Source organism: Odocoileus virginianus, chromosome 15 (assembly GCF_023699985.2).
Source record: "Odocoileus virginianus isolate 20LAN1187 ecotype Illinois chromosome 15, Ovbor_1.2, whole genome shotgun sequence".
Lineage (NCBI taxonomy): Eukaryota > Metazoa > Chordata > Mammalia > Artiodactyla > Cervidae > Odocoileus > Odocoileus virginianus.
In genome coordinates this window covers 19,138,702-19,164,329 of record NC_069688.1, presented here as the reverse complement: position 1 = coordinate 19,164,329, position 25,628 = coordinate 19,138,702, and the positions used below count along the sequence as shown (strand labels likewise).

General features: G+C 42.8%; 1 protein-coding gene and 1 long non-coding RNA gene across 6 annotated transcripts in view; one reads left to right on the top strand and one right to left on the bottom strand.

Moving 5' to 3' along the window:
• Positions 1-7,698: 7,698 nt before the first annotated feature.
• LOC139038453 (uncharacterized) lies at positions 7,699-9,070 on the bottom strand. The gene is made up of 2 exons (XR_011491450.1): positions 8,888-9,070; positions 7,699-8,051 (listed from the first exon to the last, which is right to left on the bottom strand). It is a non-coding gene; the product is annotated as an uncharacterized lncRNA (long non-coding RNA).
• Positions 9,071-9,111: 41 nt separating this feature from the next.
• Positions 9,112-25,628, top strand: part of RB1CC1 (RB1 inducible coiled-coil 1) — a 40,626-nt gene continuing 24,109 nt past the window's right edge. For 4 of the 5 annotated variants that reach the window (XR_011491449.1, XM_070477102.1, XM_070477101.1 and 1 more), the window contains exons 1-6: positions 9,112-9,456; positions 18,794-18,908; positions 19,831-19,951; positions 20,903-21,029; positions 21,181-21,351; positions 24,141-24,343. Coding sequence is in view for 4 of the 5 variants with exons in the window: in XM_070477102.1 (XP_070333203.1) it covers positions 19,881-19,951; positions 20,903-21,029; positions 21,181-21,351; positions 24,141-24,343 (572 nt within the window). In the remaining variant the exon portion in view is untranslated. The remainder of the gene's footprint in view (positions 9,457-18,793; positions 18,909-19,830; positions 19,952-20,902; positions 21,030-21,180; positions 21,352-24,140; positions 24,344-25,628) is intronic. The other variant, XM_070477103.1, reaches the window with a different exon arrangement.

The following is a 25,628-nucleotide window of genomic DNA, read 5'->3' as shown; positions in this document are numbered from 1 at the left end:
ATATCATACAGTATTTGATTTCCTCTGTCTGAATTATTTCACTTAGTCTAATACCCAAGTCCTGTTACTGCAGATGGCAAAATTTCATTCTTTTTAATGGCTGGGTAGTCTTCTATATACCATATATCTATATACCACGTCTTTATCCATTCATCTATAGTGTACATTCAGGTTGCTTCCATACCTTGGCAATTATAAATAATGCTGTTATGGACATGGAGGTGCATATATCTTTTTGAATTAGTGTCTTTTTTTTGCAGGGGTTATATACCTCGGAGTGGAATTGCTGGGTAATATAATGCTTCTGTTTATAGTTTTTTGAGACACCTCCATACAACTTTCCAAAGTGGCGGCACCATTTTAAGATCCCCACCAGCATCATACTAAGAGTTCCAAATTTCTCCACACCCTTATTGTCTTTGATTTTAGCCATTCTAACTGATGTGAAGTGGTATCTTGTTGCAATTTTGTTTTGCATTTCCCTAATAACTAACGAAATAGAATATACATTCACGTGCTTATTGGATAAGTGAAAATTTTTGCTGAAATGTACATTAAAATCTTCAGCCTACTTAAAACACTGGGTTCCTTTTTATTGCATCATAGGAGTTAACTATATAGTCTGGGCACTGGTTCTTATGTTCTCATCTTCTGTTTAGTCTTTTCCATTTATGATGGTGTCCTTTGAAGCACAGTTGTTACTTTTGATGAGGTCCAATTTATCTAATTTGTGCGAATTGCCTGGTATTATACCTAAGAAAGAGCTTCCCTGGTGGCTCAGTGGCAAAGAATTCAAGTGCAATGCAGGAGACGTAGAAGACGTGGGTTTGATCCCTGGGTCAGGAAGATCCCCTGGAGAAGGAAATGGCAACCCACTCCAGTACTCTTGCCTGGGAAATCCCATGGACAGAGGAGCCTGGTGGGCTATGGTCCATGGGGTCTCCAAGAGTTGGACATGACTGAAACAACTGAGCATGCATACTTAAGAAACTGCTGCCTAATGCAAGGTCACAAAGATTTTCTCCTATGCATTCTCCTGAGAGTTTAACTTTCTAGGTGTTCCATGTAAGTCTTTGATCCAGTTTGAGCTGATTAAGTGGTACGAGGTGGTAGCCCAACTTCACCTTTTGCATGTAGATACCCAGTTGTTCCAACACTGTTGGTTAAGAAGCCTATTCTTTCTCCACTGAAGCATCTTGATACCCTTCTTGAAAATCAATTAACTTTAACATTTCATTTCTGGACTTTCAATTCTTTTCCTTTAATCAGTATAACCTTATGTCAGTACCACACTGTTGTTTTTTTTTTTAAATAAATATGTATTTGGTCATTATCCCAAAGTTGGTGGTTGTTCCGTCACTCAGTCATGTCCGACTCTGTGTCCCCATGGACTGCAGCACACCAGGCTTCCCTGTCCTCCCTGTTTGCTGAAATGCATGTCCATTGAGTCAGTGATGCCATCCAAGCAGCTTATTCTGTCATTCTCTCCTCCTTCCTTCAATCTTTCCCAGCATCAGGTCTTTTCCAGTGAGTCGGCTCTTCACATCAGGTGGCCAAAGTATTGGAGCTTCAGCTTCAGCATCAGTCCTTCCAATGAATATTCAGGGTTGATTTCCTTTAGTATTGACTTGTTTGATCTCCTTGCTATCCAAGAGACTCTCAAGAGTCTTCTCCAATACCACAGTTCAAAAGCACCAATTCTTCAGGGCTCAGCCTTTTTTATTGTCCAACTCTCACATCCATACATGACTACTGGAAAAACTGCAACTTTGACTAGATGGGCCTTTGCAGGCAAAGTAGTGTCTCTGCTTTTTAATATGGTGTCTATGTTTGTCATTGCTTTTCTTTCATCTTTTAATTTCATGGCTGCAGTCACAATCCACAGTGATTTTGGAGCCCAGGAAGTAAAGTCTGTCACTGTTTCCATTGTTTTCCTATCATTTGCCATGATGTGATGGAACTGGATGCCATGATCTTAGTTTTTTGAATGTTATGTTTTAAGCCAGTTTTTTCCCTCTCCTCTTTCATCAAAAGGCTCTTTAGTTTGCTCCTCTTTGCTTTCTGCCAAACTTGGTACTGTTGCTGTTGTTGTTTAGTGCTAAGTTGTGGCTGGCTCTTTTGCAACCACATGGACTATAGCCTGTGAGGCTCCTCTGTCCATGGGATTGTCCAGGTAAGAATACTGGGTGGGTAGCCTTTTCCTTTCCCATACACTGTCTGGATTACTGTAGCCTTGTGGTAAGTTTTTAATTTGGGAAGTGTAAATGCTCCACATTTGTTCTTTTTCAAGATTGTTTTGGCTATTCTGGTCCCTTGGATTTTCATATGAATTTTATGACATACTTACCAGTTTCTGCAAAAAAAAGAAAAAACAACCTACCTAGGATCTTGGGAGGGCTTATGTTGAATCTGTAGATCAGTTTGGAAAGCATTACCATCTTCATCAGCCTTCCAGTTCATGCACAGGGGATGTCTTTAATTTCTTTCAACATTTGTAATTTTCAGTGTACAAGTCCTACAATTCTTTGGCTAAACTCATTCCTATTATGGGCTTTTAAGATGGATGCTGTTTAAAGAGTTGTTTTCTTTTTTTTTTTATTTTTTATTTTTATTAGTTGGAGGCTAATTACTTTACATCATTACAGTAGTTTTTGTTATACATTGATATGAATTAGCCATGGATTTACATGTACTCCCCATCCCAGTCCCCCCTCCCACAAGAGTTGTTTTCATTTCTTAAATTTTCACTTTTTAAATTTATTGCTACATTACACAATTCTAATGAAAATGCTTTAAGTAAACAATACCACCGAAGCAGACTCATGAAGTAGGAAATCACTTGGTGGGGACTTTTGCTGTTTTTTTTTTTTTTTTTTTAATATGTACTATCTGCTCTGTTGAAGGCATCCATTCCATAACTTTTTTAAAAAGGCTGCATGAACTTCCTTTCAGGAAACCTGTGATTCCCAGTTTATTCCTTGGTGATGTTGGACATTTTTCAAAAAGATAATCTCCTTGAAACAGGAGTGTTCTTGGGAGACTTGTATAGAAAGAAGACAAGCATTTCACACAAAGATCTCCCTTGGGTAGGTTTCCAGAAATTTAGGGGTATAAAGGAATGAAGGGGCAAAGAGGAAGAGATAAAAAGCCTGTAATATGAATGTGATAAGAAAGATGTAAAACTAAGAAAATTTTGAAATTCTTTTACATTTTAAATGTATCTAGATGTGTGTACTGAAATACATACTAACACTTCATTAATTTCAAGAACTGAGGGAGTTTCATTTTTCAAAAAAAGTATTTTGAGTGGCCAATTATTATTCTGGGACCACACAAAATGTCTGAGTTGTAGTGTATTTTACATGTTCTTTTTTTTTTTCTTTCTGGCCATGCCTCCTGGCTTGCGGGATCTTAGTTCCTCTGACCCAAGATTGAAACCAGGTCCGCAACAGTGAAAATGCAGAGCCTTAATCACTGGACCACTAGGGAAGACATGCTACTTTTTATCCTAACCTAGAGAGAGATGTGAGGTGGCTACAGTAGGTGTTGCCACCATTTTAACAGGAGGAATTTGAAATCATAGATTTTCCAAATCCAAATGAGATCTCTGGTTTTCCTAAATGCTCACAACTTATGGTCTAGTTATGTACAAACATACATATTTTTAAAAATTAGGGAACATTTGAGAATAACAAGTGATTTCAAATTAATTCCTTTAAAAGTACAAAGATAGAGAAAGCTGTGAATGGATTAGGATTTATCTGATAAACTCATCTTGAGAGAGAGGGTGGCAGAACAGGGGGAAAGGAGAAGGAAGATTTAGGAGGACTGTAAGGGTCTCTGAAGATTTAGTCCTTTGTTTCTCAAGGCCATCACCTGTAGGAGAATTTCCTTTGCTGCTGTTTAGTTGCTAAGTCATGTCCAACTCTTTGCCACCCCACTGACTATAGCCTGCCAGGCTCCTCTATCCATGGGATTCTCCAGGCAAGAATACTGGAGTGGGTTGCCATTTCCTCCTCCAGGGGATCTTCCTGATCCAGGGATTGAACTCATGTCTCCTGCTTGGCAGGGGATTCTTTACCACTGAGCAGAATTCCCTTTACAATGTGTTAAAAAAAGAGTCCTGAGGCCCTGTCAATGGTATATATCCAGTGTATTTGACATTAAAAAGTGGATAAATTTCCAATACTCCATTCTTCTATACAACGAAATTGACTTAAGTAACAATCATGCACTAACAATGGCCAAAAAATAAAGACTGTAAAATTTTTATTGTAAAGTCACATAATCAAGGCAGCCAAAACTAAAAGTTAAAAAGTAGCATAAACATTACAGAAACAAAAAGGAAAACAATCTCTCTATAGTTTTTGTATCTACCTAAGAGTTTTAATTCTGATCTTTTGTTAAGAGATCAACATGAGATTTCATGTAAATAATTGTCTAGCAATTAATAAATCAATTTTAATAAAACTGAAAGATCAAAAGTTACCTTTGGTAAGTATACTAAATCATACTGCTGATGTATGTTTTATTACTTTAATCTTAAGTGGAACAATAAGCAATTAAGGATAAATTCCAATTTTAAAGATGCTTTAAATTCTGTAAAACATTCTGCATATGCACCGAATTTGGCATGTGTCAACTGGTCTCACAGGACTGACAGATGATGGAGTCAACAGCCATGACTTGTTTACTGGAAGGGGCCAAGTACCTGGAGGGGAACCAACAGGAGGCGTGGATAGGTCTGCAGATGAAGGAAGGCAAGGAAGGATGGAGGAGTTCTTTCTCACAGTTTCCTTGTGATGTAGGAGGTAAGATTATTGATCAAGAAAGAGGGATTGGAAAGAGGTGAGGCTTAGGGATTTAAGAGCAATACAATCTGATGGAGGGTTGAGAGCTGACTAGGGAAACACAGCACAGTAGACTGAGGCAGGACTAGACACCAGTTAAGATACCCAGTTCAGTGCATCTCTTAATAAATCACATTAAAAAGGATGCCTGGTGGTTCAGTGGTAAATAACCTGCTTGCCAATACAGAAGACACAGGTTTGATCCCTAGGTGAGGAAGATGCCCTAGAAATGGAAAAGGCAACCCACCCCAGTATACTTACCTGGAGAATCCCATGCACAGAGGAGCCTGGTGGCTACAGTCCATGAGGTTGCAAAAGAGTCAGGTATGACTTAGCAACTACACAACTGGGAGGTATGCTGCCTGCATGGGAGGTGGGGAGGGCTGACTGAAAGAAATGGAGGAGTGGAGGAAGTAGTAGTTTCTGCTTTGAGACATCCCAGCTGTACTTTTTAACATTTTAAGCACATTTTCAAAATAATGAGACAGGAACTTGACATGAAAGATGACTGTTTTGTCTTGATCGGGTGTAAATCTGTTGGAAAATGAAGTGTGATGCATTTTCTTGTGTTGTAGCACTAGAAACAGTGTTGCTCACCAGCTCATCAAGCTCCTCACTAGCTTGAAGACAGTCACTCATAACTATCACCATTATCATTAATAATATGTGTGAACAACAACAGGCCAGCTGAGCAGGGCAGCTGGCAGGTCTGTAAATAGTACTGGACTGATTAACTTAATAATCACGTGCCAGCAGCCTCTAAGTAGCACATGACCACACTTTACACACCAAACTAGCTATGATCTTCAAAACAAAGTCTGAGGCTTTTAAAAGGAGTTAACTTTTAAAAATGGGAAATTATGATTCATACTGTGAGTAATGTCATGTCAGTCGTGGTTGCTGGTTGTTTGAACATAATCTTTAAGAAATTGTTTGAGAAATACCTAGTGCAGATGGGGAATGAAATCCCCAATCAGGCAGAGTTAACAAAATTAAGCTGTGTACTGTGATCTTCCTGATACCCTGATGTATTTTGTTTTGGTTAAAAGATGTCATAAACTTGTTACTAGAGTGATTTTTGAACAGCCCCCCATCCGAGTTTTTTAGATATTTAAGGGCAGAGGGCAGAAGTTTTCCACAGTACCTTACCTAGTCAACCTTCAACTTGAATATTTGCATAATTCATTACTTTCAATATTTTATTAAATGCGAAGCTCTGTAAAGTTCTAGGAGCTTAAAAATGAGTCATTCATAGTTCCTTAAGGGTTTTAGATTTAGACAAGTTTACTTGTGTAACATGAAACAGAGGTGGTGGAAGGGAAAGTAGTCACTATCCAGATGCTGGAAGCTGGCTGAGCTCCTAATTCTGTTTTGAAGGATGGCTTTGAGATGGACAAGATCGGAAGAACGTTCCTGGATGATGAAACTCATACCAGGCATGTGTGAAGGTGAGAAGTGCCAGAAGATAACCTAGAGGTATGCTGGTACCTAGGAGATTCTTAGGCTGAGAAGTTTAAGTTGTATCTAACACACAAAACAAAATCAGTGAAGGTCATAGGCAGGTAAGAGTTAGGATGAGAATGGTCTTAGATAAAGTAAGTAACAAAAGATGAGTTGGGAGGTAAGCTGAGCAATAAACTGAAAAATGTGTTGGATGCTGTTAATAAATTTGAGTGTCCAGCAGGCACTGGGCAAATAGCTTTATTAGAGAAGGATTTCCATTTTGGCAGGTCAGACAGATACTGAAAGATACTGGGTTAGCCACAAAGTTTGTTTGGGTTTTTCTGTAAGATGTCATGGAAAAACCTGAATGAACTTTTCACCAACCCAACAGAAGGATCTAGGTGAACTCTGGGCATGTCAGGGAAAGACTCCTTGAAAAGGTGACACTCAAGTTGAGACCTGGTGGAAAAAAAAGCTTTAACAACTGGACTGACCTATTACAGTGTTTTAATAGTAGCCTCTTAAGGATTCCTAAAAAGAAACACCTTCTTTTGTCTGCATGGGAAATCTACAAAAGGACCTAAAATGTTTATTAATGAAATAATGTGATGACGAACATTCAGTTTCTTCTCTGCTCCTCCAGCACCTCATGTTTTCATCATTTGCATCTGTATCATAATTACTTTTGAGAATTTGGAAGAGGCCTAAATAACAGATTTAAGAGCAAAGAGGGAGATACTACAGAAGGTAGCAAGGAGAGAAAAAGATTTAAAAATGTAAAGGAGCAGTGGTTTAGAAATTTCAAATTAAGTCTCAGCATTGTCTATTTAATACAGTAACTGGGGGGGGGGGGTGCTGGTCCTTGGATTTTTTGTTTGTTCTTGTTTTAGGATTTTTTGTTTGTTCTTGTTTTCATTTATTAAGGAAGGGAGAGTGCAGAGGGTTGCTAACATCCTTGGCTTTAAGGGAAATATAACTCGCTGAGAATTATTATGGACACATGAAGTATCAGGAAACTGCAGTAGTGTTTTCTCTGTTGTTGTCATTCAGATGCTAAGTCATGTCCAACTCTTTGTGATCCCATGGACTGTAGCATGCCAGGCTTCCTTGTCCTTCACCATCTACCAGAGTTTGCTCAAACTCATGTCCATCGAGTCAGTGATGCCCTCCAACCATCTCATCCTCTGTCACCCCCTTCTCCTCCTGCCCTCTCTCTTTCCCAGCATCAGGGTCTTTCTCTAGATATGTGCATATGTCAAAAAACTATCTTGATACATTTTCACTTATCACTGGGAAAGAATATCAGGAATATAAGTTCCTACTATTTACACTCTGGAAAAGGGGAAGATGAGGACTGAATTAGTTTTATTCTCCCTCCCACCCCAAAGAAAGAAGTCAGACAAGAAACATTTGAAAGATTTTATTCACTATATTTGTCACCAGCACATTCCAGTCATGATTTTACATACTAAGGTGTATTTAATTTGTAATGATGAATGTCATTGATGACTAAGAGGAAGGTCAAGCACCAATATATTTTTTAAAGACCTAAGACTGTGCTTTGCTTAGCAATTTTCTGGCTGAATTCCTTCTTACCGCTTACTCTCTCTGTGCCTATTACTATGCTGTGCCTGATAGAATCAGCTCCTTTCTTCAGTTCTTGCCAGCTCACACCTTCCCTCAAGGCGTAACAACAATTTAGCCTCTTAATCTTCAGTTCCCTGCTGTACATCGTTGGCGTGGTGTAATAAGACTCCACTTCCAAAAAAATAAAGTAAAATGATTTGCCTCTGTGGGATCTGTAGCAGTGTTAAAACAAACAAACAAAAAATAGATAAAGTAGTACCCTGTAGGTCCTTCTCAACCTTTCGGATACCGGGTCAGAGAGATGGAAACCGAGAATCCCTAACGCTAACCAGCTGTTTAGTGTTTATCAGTTCCCAACATGACAAATAAAGGTTCGAAGCCTGTCTCCCGGTAGCGTGTGTTCGGCTTGGCAGCCCTTGAAAAGGGTGTTAATACCCTTTTTTCCGCAAACACAACTCTAAAGCCCTCTAATGATAGCCCTACCACCCGCAAGTTGTTAACTCATACCAGATATTCCCCGATTTAACAGGAATTCTGAAAGGATCATATATATTATTCCACCTGTAACTTCTGATCACCAGACTTTTAATACTTAAACGCTGCGGCTTCAAGCCATTGCCCATTGATTGGTCACCTTCACAGAATCAGGAGCTCCCGGGGATTGCTACAGAATTCAGGGTCGAGCTGAAAAGGGTGGTCGTGGCGCTTTCGACCTCTTCAACCCGACCCAGTTTTAGCTCCCTTCTTCCCCGTTCCTGGTCTGAGAGCGTGAGGCCCGCACTGTGGGACCCGGCCTGGGACAGCCCTCCCGGCGCCCAGTCGCCTCACAGGCCCTGGTCCGGTCCAAACGAGGTCCCGGTCCAAACGAGGTCCCGGTCCAAACGAGGTCCCGGTCCCTCGGCTGCCCTCCACCTCCGCGACAGGTCGACCTCTTCCGCCAGGCTAACTCAGGATTCGGCGGGTAGGCGGGCGCAGGGCCACTCGCTCTAGTGGAGGGTCAGGCTCACCTTGGGGCACTCGCGCCCGGACGACGGCCAGCACCGTCCCAGACCGCCCGGCGGAGTCTCCGGGGTCACGGGAGGACTCCCAAGTCACCAACCCCGGCATCCACAGCATCAGGTGCCAAGACAGTTGGAACCGGCCCTACCCGGAAGCACGCGGACTTCCGGCAGCCCTCCGACTTCCGGGCCTGCGCGGAGCTGCGCTGAGCGCGCCCGCCCCTCCCCCGCCCGCTTCCCGGCGTGCCCCGCGCAGGAAGGGCTGGAGTCGACAATAACAAACCCGTGGCGGCCGTGCCCGCGGCCCTACCGAGCCCGGCGCTGCCTCGGGTTCCGTCGCCCGGCCCCTCGGCTCTGACCGGCCGCGGCTCGCCCTTCCCCGGCCCCTGACGCAGAGCCGAGGGGCCTTCCCGTCCCCGTGCCCAGAGGTGGCTGCCTCGGCGGCGCCGGCGGTTGTGTCGGTTGGCGGCGCGGATGGGCGGTTGGTAGCCGCCGCCGAGGACGAGGCGGCGGCGGAAGATGGTGCCGGGGGCCGCGGGCCCTGCTGCTGCTGCCGGCGGAGGAGGAGGCGCTGCCCGGTGAGCGCGGCGTCCGGCCCCTCGGGCGCGGGTCCCCGGGCGGGAAGCGGAGGCGGGCGGCTGCGCGGGGCCTGTGCGGCCCGGACTCTTGAGTGCCCCCGACCTCCCAGTGCCCCCCGACCTCCCGGTGCTCCCAGCCGGCGTCGGGAGCGCCGGGGCCCGGGACGCACCCTCGCTGTCGCCGCCTGGCCGGGCCTCGAGGTGTCAGACGGCGAGCAGGCCGGGACGAGGGTCGCAGACGCGGCTCTGTCCGGACCCCGGAGCGCGAGGCTACCCGAGGGCAGCGTCCGGATAAAGTTACTCCCGGGAATGACTCAGCCTCCGCCGGCCCGCGGGTGGGTGCGGGCCGGGGCGTATGTGCGGATTTCACAACTTCCCCGGCCGGAGCCGGGCGGCCCCGCCGGGAGTGGGTGGGTGGGGTGTGTGTGTGTGTGTGTGCATCTCCCCGGCTCCCCGCTGGACGCGCCGCGGCGCCGGGGCTTGTTTGGTAACCGAGTCCCCGCACCGTGCTGCTGCCGTGTGGTCACAGCGCGGGGCCTGCGGGCCGGGGCGGGCCGCGGTGCTCGCGGTGGATACGGAGGCTGAGAGACCTCAAGCCGGAGAGGGGAGACCCCACGCGGGCAGCAGGATGCGGGCCGCAGGAGGACCGGCCTGCTTTGCTAGCCGCCGTATTGTACAGTTTCTCGGTTGTGTGTGGGTGGTGCTTGAGTGTGTGTGGTTTCTTCACAGGGTGGGGAGGTTAGCAGCTTAGGAGGGGTACTCAATTTGAGGTAGACAGCCCGTGTGATGAGGAGTCTCGTTGGTGCGTTTCCATGTTTGATACACACAGGGTTCTACAAGGTCCGGAGTTCCTGTGGGAAGACGTAAGGGGCCGTCGAGGAAGGCGGCTGATTGGATCTGTAAGCAGGCCCTCCTGGGGATCTGAAGATGGTTTTCTCCTTTCTGTTTTTAATGTTGTAACAACAGAATATGGTCTGAATGAACATATTTTCTCAACATTTTAGTGTTTAACATTGTGTCTAAAATATAGAGTTTTATAAAACAGGGTGCTTTATGTTGATAAACGGTTGTGTTGGTAAATGCCTGTTGATGGAAATCAGATACGGACTCAGACACGGTTTTAAAAAGAGTAATTTAATTTCGTCTGTTTGGAATGCTTTGTTTGTCACGGTTAGGATTGCTTCTGGCCTGATTCTTGGGTGGAGATGTTGGATGATAGGAGAGGAGGGCCGCATTTTTCTGGCCCTTGCTGAACACACACACGCTCAGAATACAGGGTAGGTTTACTTCCAACAAATGAAACTCATTGAAGGGGCAGAGGGCACAAGACCTTTGTTTTTGGGGGAGGGGAAAAAAAAAACAAAAAACCCCACACTTTTGAACCTAAATTTTTATTATGTAAGCTTGTTCATTTCAGTCAGAAGCTTGAGAGGAGCTCTTATTGGGCCTCTAATTTTGAGACTATCTTTAAACTCTCCCGTATTCAGCAAATGTTTGAACACCTGCTTTATGCTTTACTTTGCAGATGTGTGTAACTTTTCAAAAAAAGCCGTGGGTAGTAAAATGTTCTCTTCCAGACAGTACTGTTTGGTAACCCCAGTAAGCTTTTTGTATTCAGAAAACACTGGCTCAGGCACCTCCAGTGACAGTCTAGCAGCCCCCTTCCACATTCACTCACTCACTTAGGTGGTGGTTGCTTCCTTACAGAGGTGGACCATGGAGCCATGCTCTGCAGGGCATACAGGATTGTGTACCATATTGTTTTCGCCCAGTAAGAGAGGGGAGATTGAAGTCCTGTATACAGTCAATTACTATTTAAGCCTTGTCTGAAATCTGAAGGAAAGACCAGGAGAAGTGAGGAAGCTGACTATTTCTGACCATCTTGGATTAGAAGGAAACTGCAGCAGCTCTGAGGTCCTTGTCATATACAGGGAAAGGAGAGATTACTGAAAGGTGGGCAGACAGGAGTGAGGGGAGAGCAGTAGGAACAGGTGGTCTCTTAAGTGACTCTTTGCAGGCACAGTGCTTGAATACCTCCATACACCCCTTCTTCCAGCTATTTAGTCACTTCCCTGAGGGTTATGGGATGTTCCTCCAGTTTTATTCTCTGTTGAATTCTCCTTTAAAATTTTTTTATTGTAATTATTTTTGGTCCTGCCATGCAGCCTGTGGGGTCTTAGTTCCCTGGAAGACCAGGGATGGAACCCTCGCTCCCTGCAGTGGAAGTGTGGATTCTTAACTACTGGACACCAGGGAAGTCCCTAAATTCTCACTTTATTGGCTTGTAATTGTGCTTAGAGATGAACATAATTGTGACTGGTTCAGGACTATCTAGGTCATATTTTTCTTCTATATGCTGCACATAATTGGTTAGTAATCATCAGAATACTGAAATATTAGTCAATATTTCCATGACTGTGTTTTTAACCATTATGCTGCAAATTCCAGCTGCGTGCATCCTTTTTTGATATTGCTGTGCATTTACATGCTGTGAAAGATTAGAAAATGTTGTAGATACTATTGTGTGAGACGTTAAACTTTAAACAGACAGAATTCACATTTACATTTAAGGACGGTGTCATACGTTGTTTCATCACTAAGTCGTGACCGACTCTTGCAACCCCGTGGACTGTAGCCCACCAGGATCTTCTGTCCATGTTATTCTCCAGGCAAGAATACTAGAGTGGGTAGCCATGCCCTCCTCCAGGAGATGTTGCTGACACAGGGATCAAACCTAGGTCTCCTCCATTAGTAGGCAGATTCTTTACCACTGAGACACATGGGAAGCTTATATTTGTGATTGTTTAAAAACTACCATGTGCAGTCCTGATGTAGCATCTTTTAACAGTTATTCTGAGAATCTATCAAATGACATGCAAATTTTTAAAATTTTTTATTTATTTTTTAAATTGAAGGATAGTTCCTTTACAGAATTTTGTTTTCTGTCAAACATCAACATGAATCAGCCATAGGACATGAAGATTTTTAAATTGCATTAAAGGTAAAGTGATAATAATCTCTATTGGGACACAGATTTTAGACTGTTATTTACTAATATAGTCAATTCTAATTTATCCTTAAGTCATGTGTTTTACGCAGCTTTTATGAATGTCAGGACACCACAGTGTGAAATATGTTTATATGTACTGGTATGGAGAGATTCTCATGTTATTATGCTATTCAACTCAGACAGATTGCATGTATGCGTGCTGTTATCTCATTTTTGAGAAACTACTCTGTCCATGTATACTTCCTGTATCTGGAGGAAGACCCTAAAGGCCCAGCTCTATCCACACTGCCAGGGGTCTCCCTCTCACTCCATTCCTGTCCCGCTGTCCTCCCATCAGGTCTGGTTACAGACACCCTGGACCTTTCTGGAAAGGCTCTCTAGGGAGTGTGAGGAAGATGGCTGACCTACTCTTCTTTCCTTCTTTTTTCTTTTCTTGGCAGAGAAAGAGGAGGATCAGGTGGGAATAAATCTGATCTGGAGAGGTTGAAGCCCAGTTTGCAGTCCCTGGGTGACCTGGACACTCCCATTTGTGGTGAACACCATTAGTTTCATTGATGCAGCACCCATGGCCCTCAGGTTCAATTGCTGAATTACAGTTTGCAGAATTGCAAATCAGAAGTTTTCCTACTCCTTATTCTTTTTCTGAAGCTTTTGTTCCACCTTGTCCAGCATTATCCACATTTCATATGGTCTGCTAGACTTGAGAGCAACTTGAGAGTCTTTGGACTCCTAATACCTGGCATAGAAGTATTGGTTGCTTAGTTATGTCCAACTCTTTGAGACCTCATGGACTTTAACCTGCCAGGCTCCTCTGTCCATGGGATTCTCCAGGTAAGAATACTGGAGTGGGTAGCCGTTCCCTTCTCCAGGGGATCTTCCCAACCAGGGATCAAACCTGAGTCTCCTGCCTTGCACGCAGATTCTTTTTTTACCATCTGAGCCAGAATCTGGCTTTGTCGGGTGTTCAGTAAACACAGGGTGAATAATGACCAGCTGTGTGCCATTTGGGAGGTCAGTTATTGTCTGGGGCTTTCCCTTTGTCTCCCTGTGTAAGGAAGCTGTTTCTGAGTTTTGAATGGATCAGACAGGTTGACAGTAAGCTAGAGTGACAGACCTGATTGTTGTGGTGGTAATGCCTCAAAGAAGAAATTGCAGATATCCGGTGATAAATGATGGACACTTGTGTGAATATGGGAGATGCTTTCTTGTTTTTACAAGAATGAAAGTACAATTGTAACACCTGTATCTTTGGGGATAAATGCATTGGAATCAGTGTTTTTAAAAATACTCCCTCATTTATAGCTTACTGTATCCCAGAAGGACCCAGGAGGAACAGATGTCCTTTCACGATGTGAGATTGTTCTCCCCACATGAGACACTTCATACAGCTTGAGAGAGTTCTGTAAGTTCAGAGTCAGAGAGGGAAGACTAAGGGCCGTCTGTGACCAGGGGCGACTTCCAAAGGGGCTGGTGGACCCAGAAGGGCTTTCTGACCACACTTGAATGAGTAACTTTCAAATGAGCAGAGATGGCAAGTATGGGAAGACTGTGTAAAGTGAGAGGATGGGTTTCATGTAGGGAAATAGCTGGAGATACTTTTGGAAAGGCAAACGGGTTGATTATGAAGTTCTAAAATGTTGGTAAAGTGATGGCTGTCACCATTTTTGGAGTTGTTATTATATTCCTTGCACTGTGCAGTAATCTGAGATGCATTATTGCTGTCCCTCTCTGCAGAGGTGGTATTTCAGTACTTGATGTGCAGAGGTCATCTGAGTCTCCGTGGGAGAGTCGGCATTCAAGTACATGTGACTCGCCATTTCAGTGGTCATCTAGCCTTAGGCCAGAGTTGGTGGGTTCTCTTTAAAGGGGCGGGCAGACGATGGAGTCCAAGGAGACTGTGTACGGAGTGGGTCCTGTCCTGAGGTCAGTGGGGCAGTGGCTGTGAAGAAACAGATGATAGGTTTGTGGCCTGCGGTGGCCACAGCCAAGCTCCAGGGGGCGGAGCATCTGGCCTACGTGCTTATAAGTGGTGGGCGTGTTCAGGAAGGGCTCGAGCAGAAGAGAGTTTCCAGGCTCTAAAATAAGGATTATGTCATTGGAAAATCAGGGGTTGGATTATATAGGAAAAAAGGGATAGGATGCAGACAGAAATAACTGACGTCTTGGGTAGCAACAGAGCAATAGTTTTGTTCACAGAGGAAGTTAGGGGACAGTTTTAAAGGGAAAGCACTGAAGTGAAGTGTAGACCTGCTGAGTTTGAGAGACAGTGTGGTTTCTGGTTGGAGATCCTTGCAATGGCTGAGCACCGGTCCTGAGCTGAGGGCAGAGGTCTGGGAGGGTTCATAACCCTCAGTGGTGGTTGTCTTGCCTTTGGTTGGCATAGCCCTTCTCTGCATGTATACATTCTCTGTGTTCTCACAGCCCTATGACTTGGGAAGTCTCCTGCTTTGTTGTATCAGAATAATTTAGGTTATGAGGTCCATCAGAGTCACACAGTCAGTAGTAGGAACAGGACTTGAATATAGGTCTTCTGACCCAAGATCCACGTTCTTTTCACAGTGCTCTTCTCCCTCTTATGTGTATATCTAGGGAAGTGTGTGGAGTGAGGGGGTAGTTCTCCCTGGGGGCCTGATGGGGGCCAGCCTAGGACCAGCAGGTGAGGAGCCTTGTCCATCCCTTAGCTGGACCAGCTTGAGATGGTGGGTTTTCAGGTCCTTTATTTCTTTGTAACTGTGTGATGTTCTTTTTTTCATTTTCAAAAATGGAAACAAGTATTTTTAACCCCCAATTGTGATTTTTAAAGAGACCAAAGTCCAGCATCCAGAGATAGCCTTTTTAAAAAAATTGATGTTAAATTGTTCCAGACTTTTTAATTCTTGTGTCTACATTTACATCCCTCAGTATTAGTTAATAAACTAAAACCCACAAACAGAATCACATGGTACATTCTGTAGCTGAATGATAAATACATCACTTATCTATAGGTATGGATTTAATGAACATTTTAAACACATTTGAAACACAATAAAACGTGGGTGGGCTGCACATCCCCACCAGGAGGAGGCAAGACTGTCCCTCCTGACCCCGGAGAGGACCCCCAGAGCTCTGCACCTGGAGCACTCCGGACTCCCTGCCATGCAAATCTTCCTTTGCTTTTACCGTTAATGTGTATCCTTTCACTATGATAAAACGGTAATCCAAAGTATAGCACTTTGCTGAACTCTGTGAGCCTAGGGGACACCTGAACTTGTAGTCTCCTGGTCTGAAGTGAGGGTGGTCCCGGGCACCACCAGACATGTGGCTGGGATCCCAGGGGAGAGTGGTCTTTTGGAGCCTGGTCCATCTAAGTCCAGGTTTGACTGAAACCACTGCACACTCAATATGTGGAGTGTATTTTGGGTGTCAGTATTGCTGTTTATGAAGTATTTGTAATAGTGTGGAAAGATAGTTATTTGTGAAGGACAAGTAATTGATGAGTCAAGATATACTTGATGATGCTCTAGTATGAAATCCTCATGTAAAGTTTTTGTGATTGTTCAGTTTTTCTCTTCACACCACAAGCCTCCAGGGCGGGCAGAGGTCTGCACTGACATTACTCACCCTGGACCGGCTCGCCACTTGGGAGCTCCTGGTAGTCAGCTGTCTATCACTTGAGTCTGCTGGCTTCCTGCCCTTCATTCATTAAAAGATTTGGTTCTGATCTGCAGTGGGACAGGAACATGTCTCTTAGTGTTAGTGTAGAGCCGCTGGGGTGCATTTGGGGAGTAACTGCATACTCTGTAATCGGTAGTGGGGTGAGTGTAGGTGATCTTACTTATCCTTGGTGGCGATGACAACGTTGAAAACCTTAGGGATTTTCCTTAGGGAACAAGCTGAAGAATCCTGTGGTCAGTGTCAATTATGTGACTTCTCCACAGTCTTCACAGGCATATAGGATAATTCTTTGCTGCTGCTGCTGCTAAGTCGCTTCAGTCGTGTCCGACTCTGTGAGACCCCTTAGACGGCAGCCCACCAGGCTCCCCCGTCGCTGGGATTCTCCAGGCAAGAATACTGGAGTGGGCTGCCATTTCCTTCTCCAGTGCATGAAAGTGAAAAGTGAAAGTATAGTTGCTCAGTCGTGTCCGACTCTTCGCGACCCCATGGACTGCAGCTCACCAGGCTCCTCTGCCCATGGGATTTTCCAGGCAAGAGTACTGGAGTGGGTTGCCGTCGCCTTCTCCGAATTCTTTGCTAGTGTGGGATTATTCATTCATTTTATTGGGAAAGTATTTTAGAGCTGGTTTCCAGGAGTGCAGGATGCTTGCTTTAAAGAAGCTTGTTATTCGGGAGAGGTGAGAACTGTGTGGAGAAACATCCCAGTAGCTGCAGCAGAGTAGCGCACGCGGATCTAAAGTCAGCACAGTGAATGGCAGGATTGTGTGGTTAACTCCATGAAAGAAAACGTGTGTGTGTGTGTGCTGGGGTGGGGGGGTTTGCAGTAGATCATGGGGGGAGGGTGATGATCACAGTGGGCAGAGGAAGGAGGGTCCAGGCTGGGGAAGAGCCTCAGAGACTTGAAGTAGCTCATTTTGTTCAGAGAGTTAAGCAGTGTGGCGTTTGGGAGTGAAACCTGGGGAGGGGAAGAGAGGAAGAAGCCATACAGTGTCTGCCGTTTTACTGCACTGTCTGGGCTTGGATCCTGTGATATTACTGAAGCCCTGATTTCTTAGTTTCCTTATTTGTGAGGTGAGGATGATGATAGTATCCCTCTTAGAGGATTCTGTGTGTGTGTGAGTATTAGTTGCTCAATCATGTTTGACTCTTTGCATTCCCATGGACTGTAGCCCACCAGGTTCCACTGTCCATGGGATTCTCCAAAAAGAGCAGGTTGTCATACCCTGTCTCCAGGGGAATCTTCCTGACCCAGGGATCGAACCTGGGTCTCCTGCATTAGCAGGCAGATACTTTACCATCTGAGCTGCCAGGGAAGCTCAGCTTAAAGGATTCTTGTGAGGATCAAATGAAGCATTTCATTTAGTGACGCGTTTATTAGAACAGTGACCTAGAGCACAGTAAATACTTATGAATGGTGGCTGCTGCTATGAAGGTCATCCTGATGGTGGTTGGTGTTCAGGAGCAGAACCACATTACGCAACCCTCCCCCCGCCCCCTGTCCTCCTTGAGGACAGTGGGAGGATGCTGAGGGAGGTGAGGGTTTGAGGATGCAGGGAGCAGGTTGAGAGACTTTTGTGGAGGTCAGAGACAAGTGAGGGCTTCATGAACACAGGAACCTCAGGAGTCAAAGTCGGTGGTCAGTAGACAATAAGACTGCTACTAACTGGATTGTTACTGCTGTTTACCTACCTATGAGGAAGACAGGATGGTCTGTAAGACAGCACGTGAGAGGGGGTTTGTTGGTTCCAGAGAGGTTTTAGGTGACAGAGCTGTTGGGGGTGGGGCTATATAGAGAACTCGGGTCTAGGGAGGCGTGCAGGTGGGTTTGGTCATCAGCAGTGGTGCCACGGGAGGTGGTGGGGTCCCAGCCAGACACTGGGGTGGAGGAGCAGCCGCCCAGCAAGGGCACTTCCTGTCTGCCTAGTGGTGTGATGGTCTCTACTCACTGTGTTCCTGCGATGCCCCTGGGATATTGGTACTGTATGTGAGAAGTACCACAGTCCTAGCTGTTGGAAACGCACAGACATATTATTATTCCACATTTGCTGGGTGCTCTGTCTCAGGATACTCGGTGATGGTCTCTGGCAGGGGTGGGGTCTTGTCTGATGTTCAGCAGGAATTGTCGTGCTTGTCAAGAACCAGCTCCTTGCAGGTTCCTGAACAGAGGCTTCTTGCTGGCTCTGGCTCCCGTTTTTTGCCACGTGGGCCTCTCCATATGACAGCGCGTGTTCTGTGAAGCTGGCGGGTGGGAGCGGTCAGCTGGCAAGGTGGAGGTTATGTTGAGGAGGTGCTATCGTGTAAATGACCTCCTGTTACCTTGGCCAAGTTTCAGTGGTTCCAACAGATCCCAGGCCCTGCCCATGTCCAAGGGGCTGGCTTTGAGGCTCGGGGCTGTGGTACCCTTATTCCTCTTGTACAGAAGAAACTGTAAGTATTACATATACAAGTAGTGGGGACCATTGTGTATTAAAGACAGAAGGGGCTGTAGGCTTTGACAGTGTTGGGGTGCTCTCTGGGGACTTTGTGTGATGTCTTCTAATGGGATGGTCTAGGTTAAGGCCGTGTGCTTGTGGTTCAGTGAAGAAGAGTAGAGATCACTCTTTCAGAAGAGCATGCTGTTGTTATTGTTGAATTATTTCTCTCTATAATAATCCAGAAATTTTTCTTTTCTAGTTCACTGAGTTTAACCAGTAATGCCATTCAGTTGCCAATATCAAGCAAAGCAGACATAAGCCACTTGTAATCTGCTTCTTAACAACAGTGGTAGTCCTTTTAACAGTGCCTGCCGGTGAGTCACAGTTCCTACCTTTATAATGGAGTTTTGATCTAATGCATTTAAAATAATGATTTTGGAAACATTAATTTTAAAGCCTTGCTTCCTTTTCCCTTCTTCCCTCATAATTCTACTCTAAGGTCATGTGGAAAGAGCATAAAGAAAGATAGCTACTAGTTTCTGAAAATTTAGTTTTTTGTCATCTTTCATTACTTACATTGATCTTGGGGATTTTTACCTTTAGTTGTTAAAAAATAAAATACTATCTCTTGACATCTGCCCCATTATTCATAGATGAGGAAGCTTTATTTATATGTAGAGTTTTGACTTGGATAACTGGGTAATGGCAGAGTTGGTTTAAATATTCAGATATCCTATGCACTTTCTGCTGTTCCACAGTGATGAGCTCTTAGGGCCAGTGTTTCTTGTGTGGAGTGTTTCTAGCTCAGCGCGGGGGTGGAACTTGGATTAATCAAGTCTGTCCCTCCTGTTGCAAGTGGTGGCTATTATTTGCTGTTAGTAAGTTTAACCTTAAAGCTATTTTTTGTTGTTGTTGTTCCAAGGAAGAAGTGGGGGGAACTTTTGGAGTTAGAAAAATGTTTGACCACATTTTAAATTTTTATTCTTAATGTTGTGTGGTACATGAGAACAGTGTGAAATATACACCTAACTGTTCTAACTCCTGGCCTCTTTCTTCCTGAAATCAATTATTTTTTTTTCATGATAGAAGTTATGCTTCTCATTAGCCTCATTACTGTTCATTATTATTTTTTAAGCACCAGGTTTACTGAATTGTCCAGTTAGCCATGTTAGACATCAAATCCCATTTGGTTTTTTTGTTGCTTGTGTATTATAACTGTTCTCTGTCTTATGGGAACATAACCACATTTATGCATGTGTTTCTAAATTGACCAGTTCTCTTGTCTGTTTCTTGCAGTAACCGTATCAGAGTGTGAGGTATAAGCTTACAGAATCCAGGAAACCATCATGAAGTTGTATGTATTTCTGGTGAACACTGGAACCACCCTGACATTTGACACTGAACTTACAGTGCAAACGTGAGCTGTGTTTTCCTTGATTCTCATCAGTTCTGCATTTTGTACATGTAGAAAGTTAAAGATTTGATTTTGAAGATACTGTTCCTTTGTTAAATAAGAGTGGCAACATGGAAAGTCTTAAATCTTTCGTCCTCATTGTTTACATGTACAATTGTCGTCTTTCTCTAAAATGTTAACATTAAATTTGTTAAGTTGTGCTTTGTTGTTTGTGTGACTATATTTTCACAGTAAACACATTGATTTCAAACCAAAGCAGTCTAATAGAAGTAAGTTTTCATGGCTGATTGTTCTCCTGAATTTCACAGTGCACTGCTGAGGAGATTGTTGCTAGCTGTATAAACCAGCATATACCAGTCCTATGGTTTTTCATCATTGTTTTTATTATTTTACATGAATAAAGCCAGTAGTGTTTGTTTTGTTAATGACAGAGTAAAATTTGGGATAAACCTTATCTTTTTTAATGGATGAAATTACTTTTTGAAAGTTCTTATTTTTATAAAATATGATTTGACTTGTAATTGAATGGTTTTTTGAAAGATGAGAAAAAGGGAGCAATTTTCATGTGGTATCCACTTAATGTGTTTTATGTAATGGGATGTCTGTTGAACTCTCCACATCACATGAGGATTTTAACAAACGCTAATATAAGCAGCGTTGCTAGTTATGTAAAGATCACAGAATTAATATTTCTGCTGGCTGCACTTCATGGGCTCAGCATTAGATGTGGCACATGGGTGGTTTACTGACCTTGTAGTTGTTTATGATTGGCTTGTTGATTGTGGAATCCAGTTGCAGAAACAATAAGCTTATATGTCTTACTACTGTTTGGGGGGAAGCTTTTTGATTGAAGTTCATTTGTCAGATGTTTTTACACAGAGTGACTTTGATAATGAGAAAGGCCGTCTTCAGGCAAATGTAAATAACGGATTTTGCCCCCCTCCCTCTCTGAAGTGTGGCTGACCTGAAGCATGCAATCCACAGCAAGTACAAGATTGCCATTCAGCACCAAGTGCTGGTGGTCAACGGGGGCGAGTGCATGGCTGCCGACCGCAGGGTGTGCACCTACAGCGCCGGGACGGTAGGTGCCTGACCTCCTTGACACGGGCGGGCTCCAGCTTTCCAGCGGCTGGGAACTGGGGTCTGACTCCTACAGAGGGCAGTGTGCATGTTCTGTGTCTGTATAACAGTTTACTTCAGTTCTTCTTTGTTTTTGTTTTTTACTTCTCTAGGACACAAATCCAATTTTTCTTTTTAACAAGGAAATGATCTTGTCTGAGCGTCTACCTGCTATTCCTAAAACTACCTTTTCAACAGAAAATGACATGGAGATAAAAGTTGAAGAGTCCCTTATGATGCCTGCCGTTTTTCACACTGTTGCTTCAAGGACACAGCTTGCAGTGGTAATTATAATATTATTTATACTTCAGTTCAGTTCAGTTGCTCAGTTGTGTCCAACTCTTGGTGACCCTATGAATTGCAGCACTCCAGGCCTCCCTGTCCATCACCAGCTCCCAGAGTTTACTCAAACTCATGTCCATCGAGTTGGTGATGTCATCCATCCATCTCATCTTCTGTTGTCCCCTTCTCCTCCTGCCCCCAATCCCTCCCAGCATCAGGGTCTTTTCCAGTGAGTCAAGTCTTCGCATGAGGTGGCCAAAGTATTGGAGTTTCAGCTTCAACATCCGTCCTTCCAATGAATAGCCAGGACTGATCTCCTTTAGGATGGACTCGTTGGATCTCCTTGCAGTCCAAGGGACTCTCAAGAGTCTTCTCCAACACCACAGTTCAAAAGCATCAATTCTTCAGCGCTCAGCTTTCTTCACAGTCTAACTCTCACATCCATGTATGACCACTGGAAAAACCATAGCCTTGACTAGACAGACCTTTGTTGGCAAAGTAATGTCTCTGCTTTGTAATATACAGTTTAAAATTTAAAACTGGTGTATTTAACAAAATAATGATTGGTAATGTTTTTGTGGACAATTAGGCAACAGCAAATGATCTAAAAAACTGATTACTTCTAAAAGCATTCAAATCTAAATAGCATAGCAGCCTAAATTATAGAAGCATGCCCAAAACATGAAAAATAGCAAACTTTTTGAAAAGATAATTTTGTGATGCCTCTGTCTGGTTTATAATTTCAGGTGCACACTTTGTTAGTCATTCTACAGTTACAGGACCTTAGCGCAGAACAACTATCTGAAACATTTGTTTACCATTTTTCCTTGAGGATGATATGCAGATGATAACTTTAGAACATTGCTTGAATCAGTGAAATTCTGTGTTCAGGTAGACAGACACAGGCAGAGAGCTTAAGGAGTGTGGTTCTTTCTTGTATCCATGGTCAGGTCCTGGAGGAGAACCCAGTTTCTTCCTGATACATATTCATATTGCTGCTTGCAAACCCTATGGGTTGTTTCCCAGTCATTTGGTTTTGTTTTTGTTTGTGTTTGTTTTTGACTTGCTAGTACTTTGTTGTAACACTAGCTGTAAGCTATCAGCAGGGGGACACATTTTGCTTTCAGACATAAAAAATGTCTTAGAATCAACCAATAAGTATTTACCTTTTATGAAAATAAACTAGTAAAATAATAAACTACTAATAAGTATGAATACTTGCTTTCGGAAATATATTTCTTAGCAATCTGTTTTAATGCAGTACATGCATTTGTGAAACTGACTCATTCTTCACATGAGATGCAACATAAAAAAGAGAACCTCATCTCTTATCTTTCTGAAATATGTTTAGTAAACATTAAAGGGTCTGGAAATGATTTTTAGAAGGTAGCATTATTTTTAAAGGCAAATCTGTCAACTGAATTTATATACTAAAGTTCTTTAGATATATTTTCTCTTTATTGGTCTACAAATATACTAATAAAGATAGGTTATACAGTTGTATGCCATTTAAAAACATCCATTTTAGGTGATATGATTGCATATTTGGTAAATTTGAGAGAATTTAATAAAAATACATCAGAAAGAATTGTAAGGTTGATTGGAGTATGTGATAAAAATATGTAAACATTATTCATATTTCTCTTATTTGTTCTCCTTTAGAATATAAATGGTAAATATATTGCGTTCTCAGTAGCAGCATCAACAAAAGCTTATTCAGTTCTAGAACATAAAACATTATAAACAAATGGAAAGATATTCTTAGTGTTCTTGATCATATTCTAATCAGAGTGTTCACTAGCTTAATTAGTTAATTGCTGTAGTGAAGCATTTTTGCTTTGGGGAATGAGGGGAGTTTGCAGGGTTTTATTTGTTTTGCTTGGAGAGATCACTGTCCAGGTGTAGGTAAGAAAATAGGAGAAAGAAGAATAGGAAATGTAGAGAAGAAGGTACCTCAGGTTGTAGCATTCCCCCAAAAGCTGCTGTACGTAACCAAGACAGTGACCTGCGACTCAGACTGTCCACCGAGTCAGCAATTAGAGACTTGTGTTTTGGGCCATTCCTCGGGGTTTGTGGGATCTTAGTTGGCCCACCCAGGGATGGAACCTGGGCTCCCAACAGTGAGAGCCTGTATTCCTCACCCCTGGACTGCCAGGCTCTGTCTTCTAACCATCCAGAGTGCAATCTCCAGAGTCACCATTTCCCAGTTACTTGTGTGACCTTGGACTTTTGTCTTTACTATTAGTAAAATTAATAATAGAGTATTGTTTATTAACATAAATATTTGAAAATGCACGTATCACAATTGGATATCCATTGTCATTGTATTTTCACAAAGTGAACACAGATTTAAAAATATGGCATCAGCCATGGCCCTCCTGTGTATTCCCTTGCGTTCAGTCCCCATTATTCTCTTCCGTGAAGTTGATCAGTGTCCTGACTCCTTTTGTGACTGACCTGAGTCAGTGCAATATTCCTGAGACTCAGTTGTGTAGTTGCAGGTTTGTATTCACTGCCATGTAGTATTCCCTTGTGTAAATTCACAGTTATACTTTAGATGGTTATTGTTGCCCGACTCTGCGCAGACCTCCAGCCCTGTATCCTCCCCTAGGTGTGAGTTCCTCCTTGTTACCATGGCAGCAGGCAGGAGCCAAAACCTAGAACATGCCTGAACAGTGCTTCCTTTGACATGAGTTCAGAGCACATTCATGCATCCACTTAAGTACACGTGTGCAGACGTGTACATAGGCATTACCTTCTCTTACCATTTGTTTCTTCTTTTCCAACATAGGAAATGTATGAAGTTGCCAAGAAACTCTGCTCTTTCTGTGAAGGTCTGGTCCATGATGAACATCTTCAGCACCAAGGCTGGGCTGCAATCATGGCCAATCTGGAAGATTGCTCAAATTCCTACCAAAAGCTGCTTTTCAAATTTGAAAGTATTTATTCAAATTATCTGCAATCCGTAGAAGACATCAAATTAAAACTTACTCAGTATGTTTGCCATTAAAATGGATAATAAGATGTTTGTTTAAAATACCTTTGCAGTTTATCAGTACTTTCAGTAACGGTCACTTCATTTCTAGTAGGCCACATATATAATTGAGGTTTATTTTTTTGAGACTTTTATAATGACTTTTATGGAGTGTAAAATTTGTAAAACTATGGTTAGTTTTATTCTCCACGTATTATATGGATTTACCACATTTTGTTTTCTTGTATTTTCTTTATGTAAAAGACTCTATACTTTGAAATTATTTAGAAACCCAAGAATCTTTGTTTCTTGCCTTGCTGCCAATAAAATGAGGCAAAATGCAAATGAAAAGTTTTCAAATGCTAGTCAAAGAAAATTTTTTCTTTTTAAATATTGCCATATAATGTAGGCTTGCTAAGATGGAAAAGAGCCATTGTGTTCTAGTTCTCATTTAGATTCTTTTTTTTTTGGTTCTTTGCACGTAAGCATCTGATACCCATTGGTTCTTTTTTAAAAGAGCTATAATGAACGTAAAAAATACTGCAATAATTCCACACAAATGTAGCCCTTTGTTGTGTGTGTACATGTATGCTTTCAGTGTCTTGTATTCATTTTTTGTTTGGTTTTTCTTAAATTTTTTATTAGAGTTGAAGGGAAGTAGCATGTTCTTTTTTGAAATCAAGTGGGCCTTATTAATTCAGGTTTCTGTATTTTGTGGTATGAATATTTAGAACATTTTGGTCTTGAGATGACAGTGGGACACATCTTGGAAAGGAAGAGAGTGATTAAGACTGGAAAGAGCTTTTGAAAGATTTTGTAATAACCTTTTCAAGTAACTGTTCAGAGGTGCGAGGCAGGGGCTAGTTACTGTAGGAGCATGAATGATTTTAATATATTTTTATAACAGTTAAATCGTCAAGATTTCATCTTTCCTTCATGTTTTTTGACAACATGTATCTATCTGCGAGTTTGTCTACTTTCAAGGTGTGATAAATCCAAGAGTTAACCTTAATCTCTAATAAAACTGTTAATTTTATCCTCTGCTTTTATTATATCTCAAATGTTTGATTAGCTTAGAGACAAAACATTAAACTTTAAGGGACTGCTACAGTAAATCTTTATTATAAAGTTTGACTTTTTTATACCTTAAGTTTAGTTAAAAACTGAGTGTCCATATGTATAGTGTGGCCTTGGTACCTTTACTTTAGAGGGTCTCAATGTGTAAAGGTACTCTCCTCTCTGCTTTCTTTAATGAACACCTCGTGGACTGCTCAGATGCATGTAGTCTAAGAGAGAGGGGGTGAG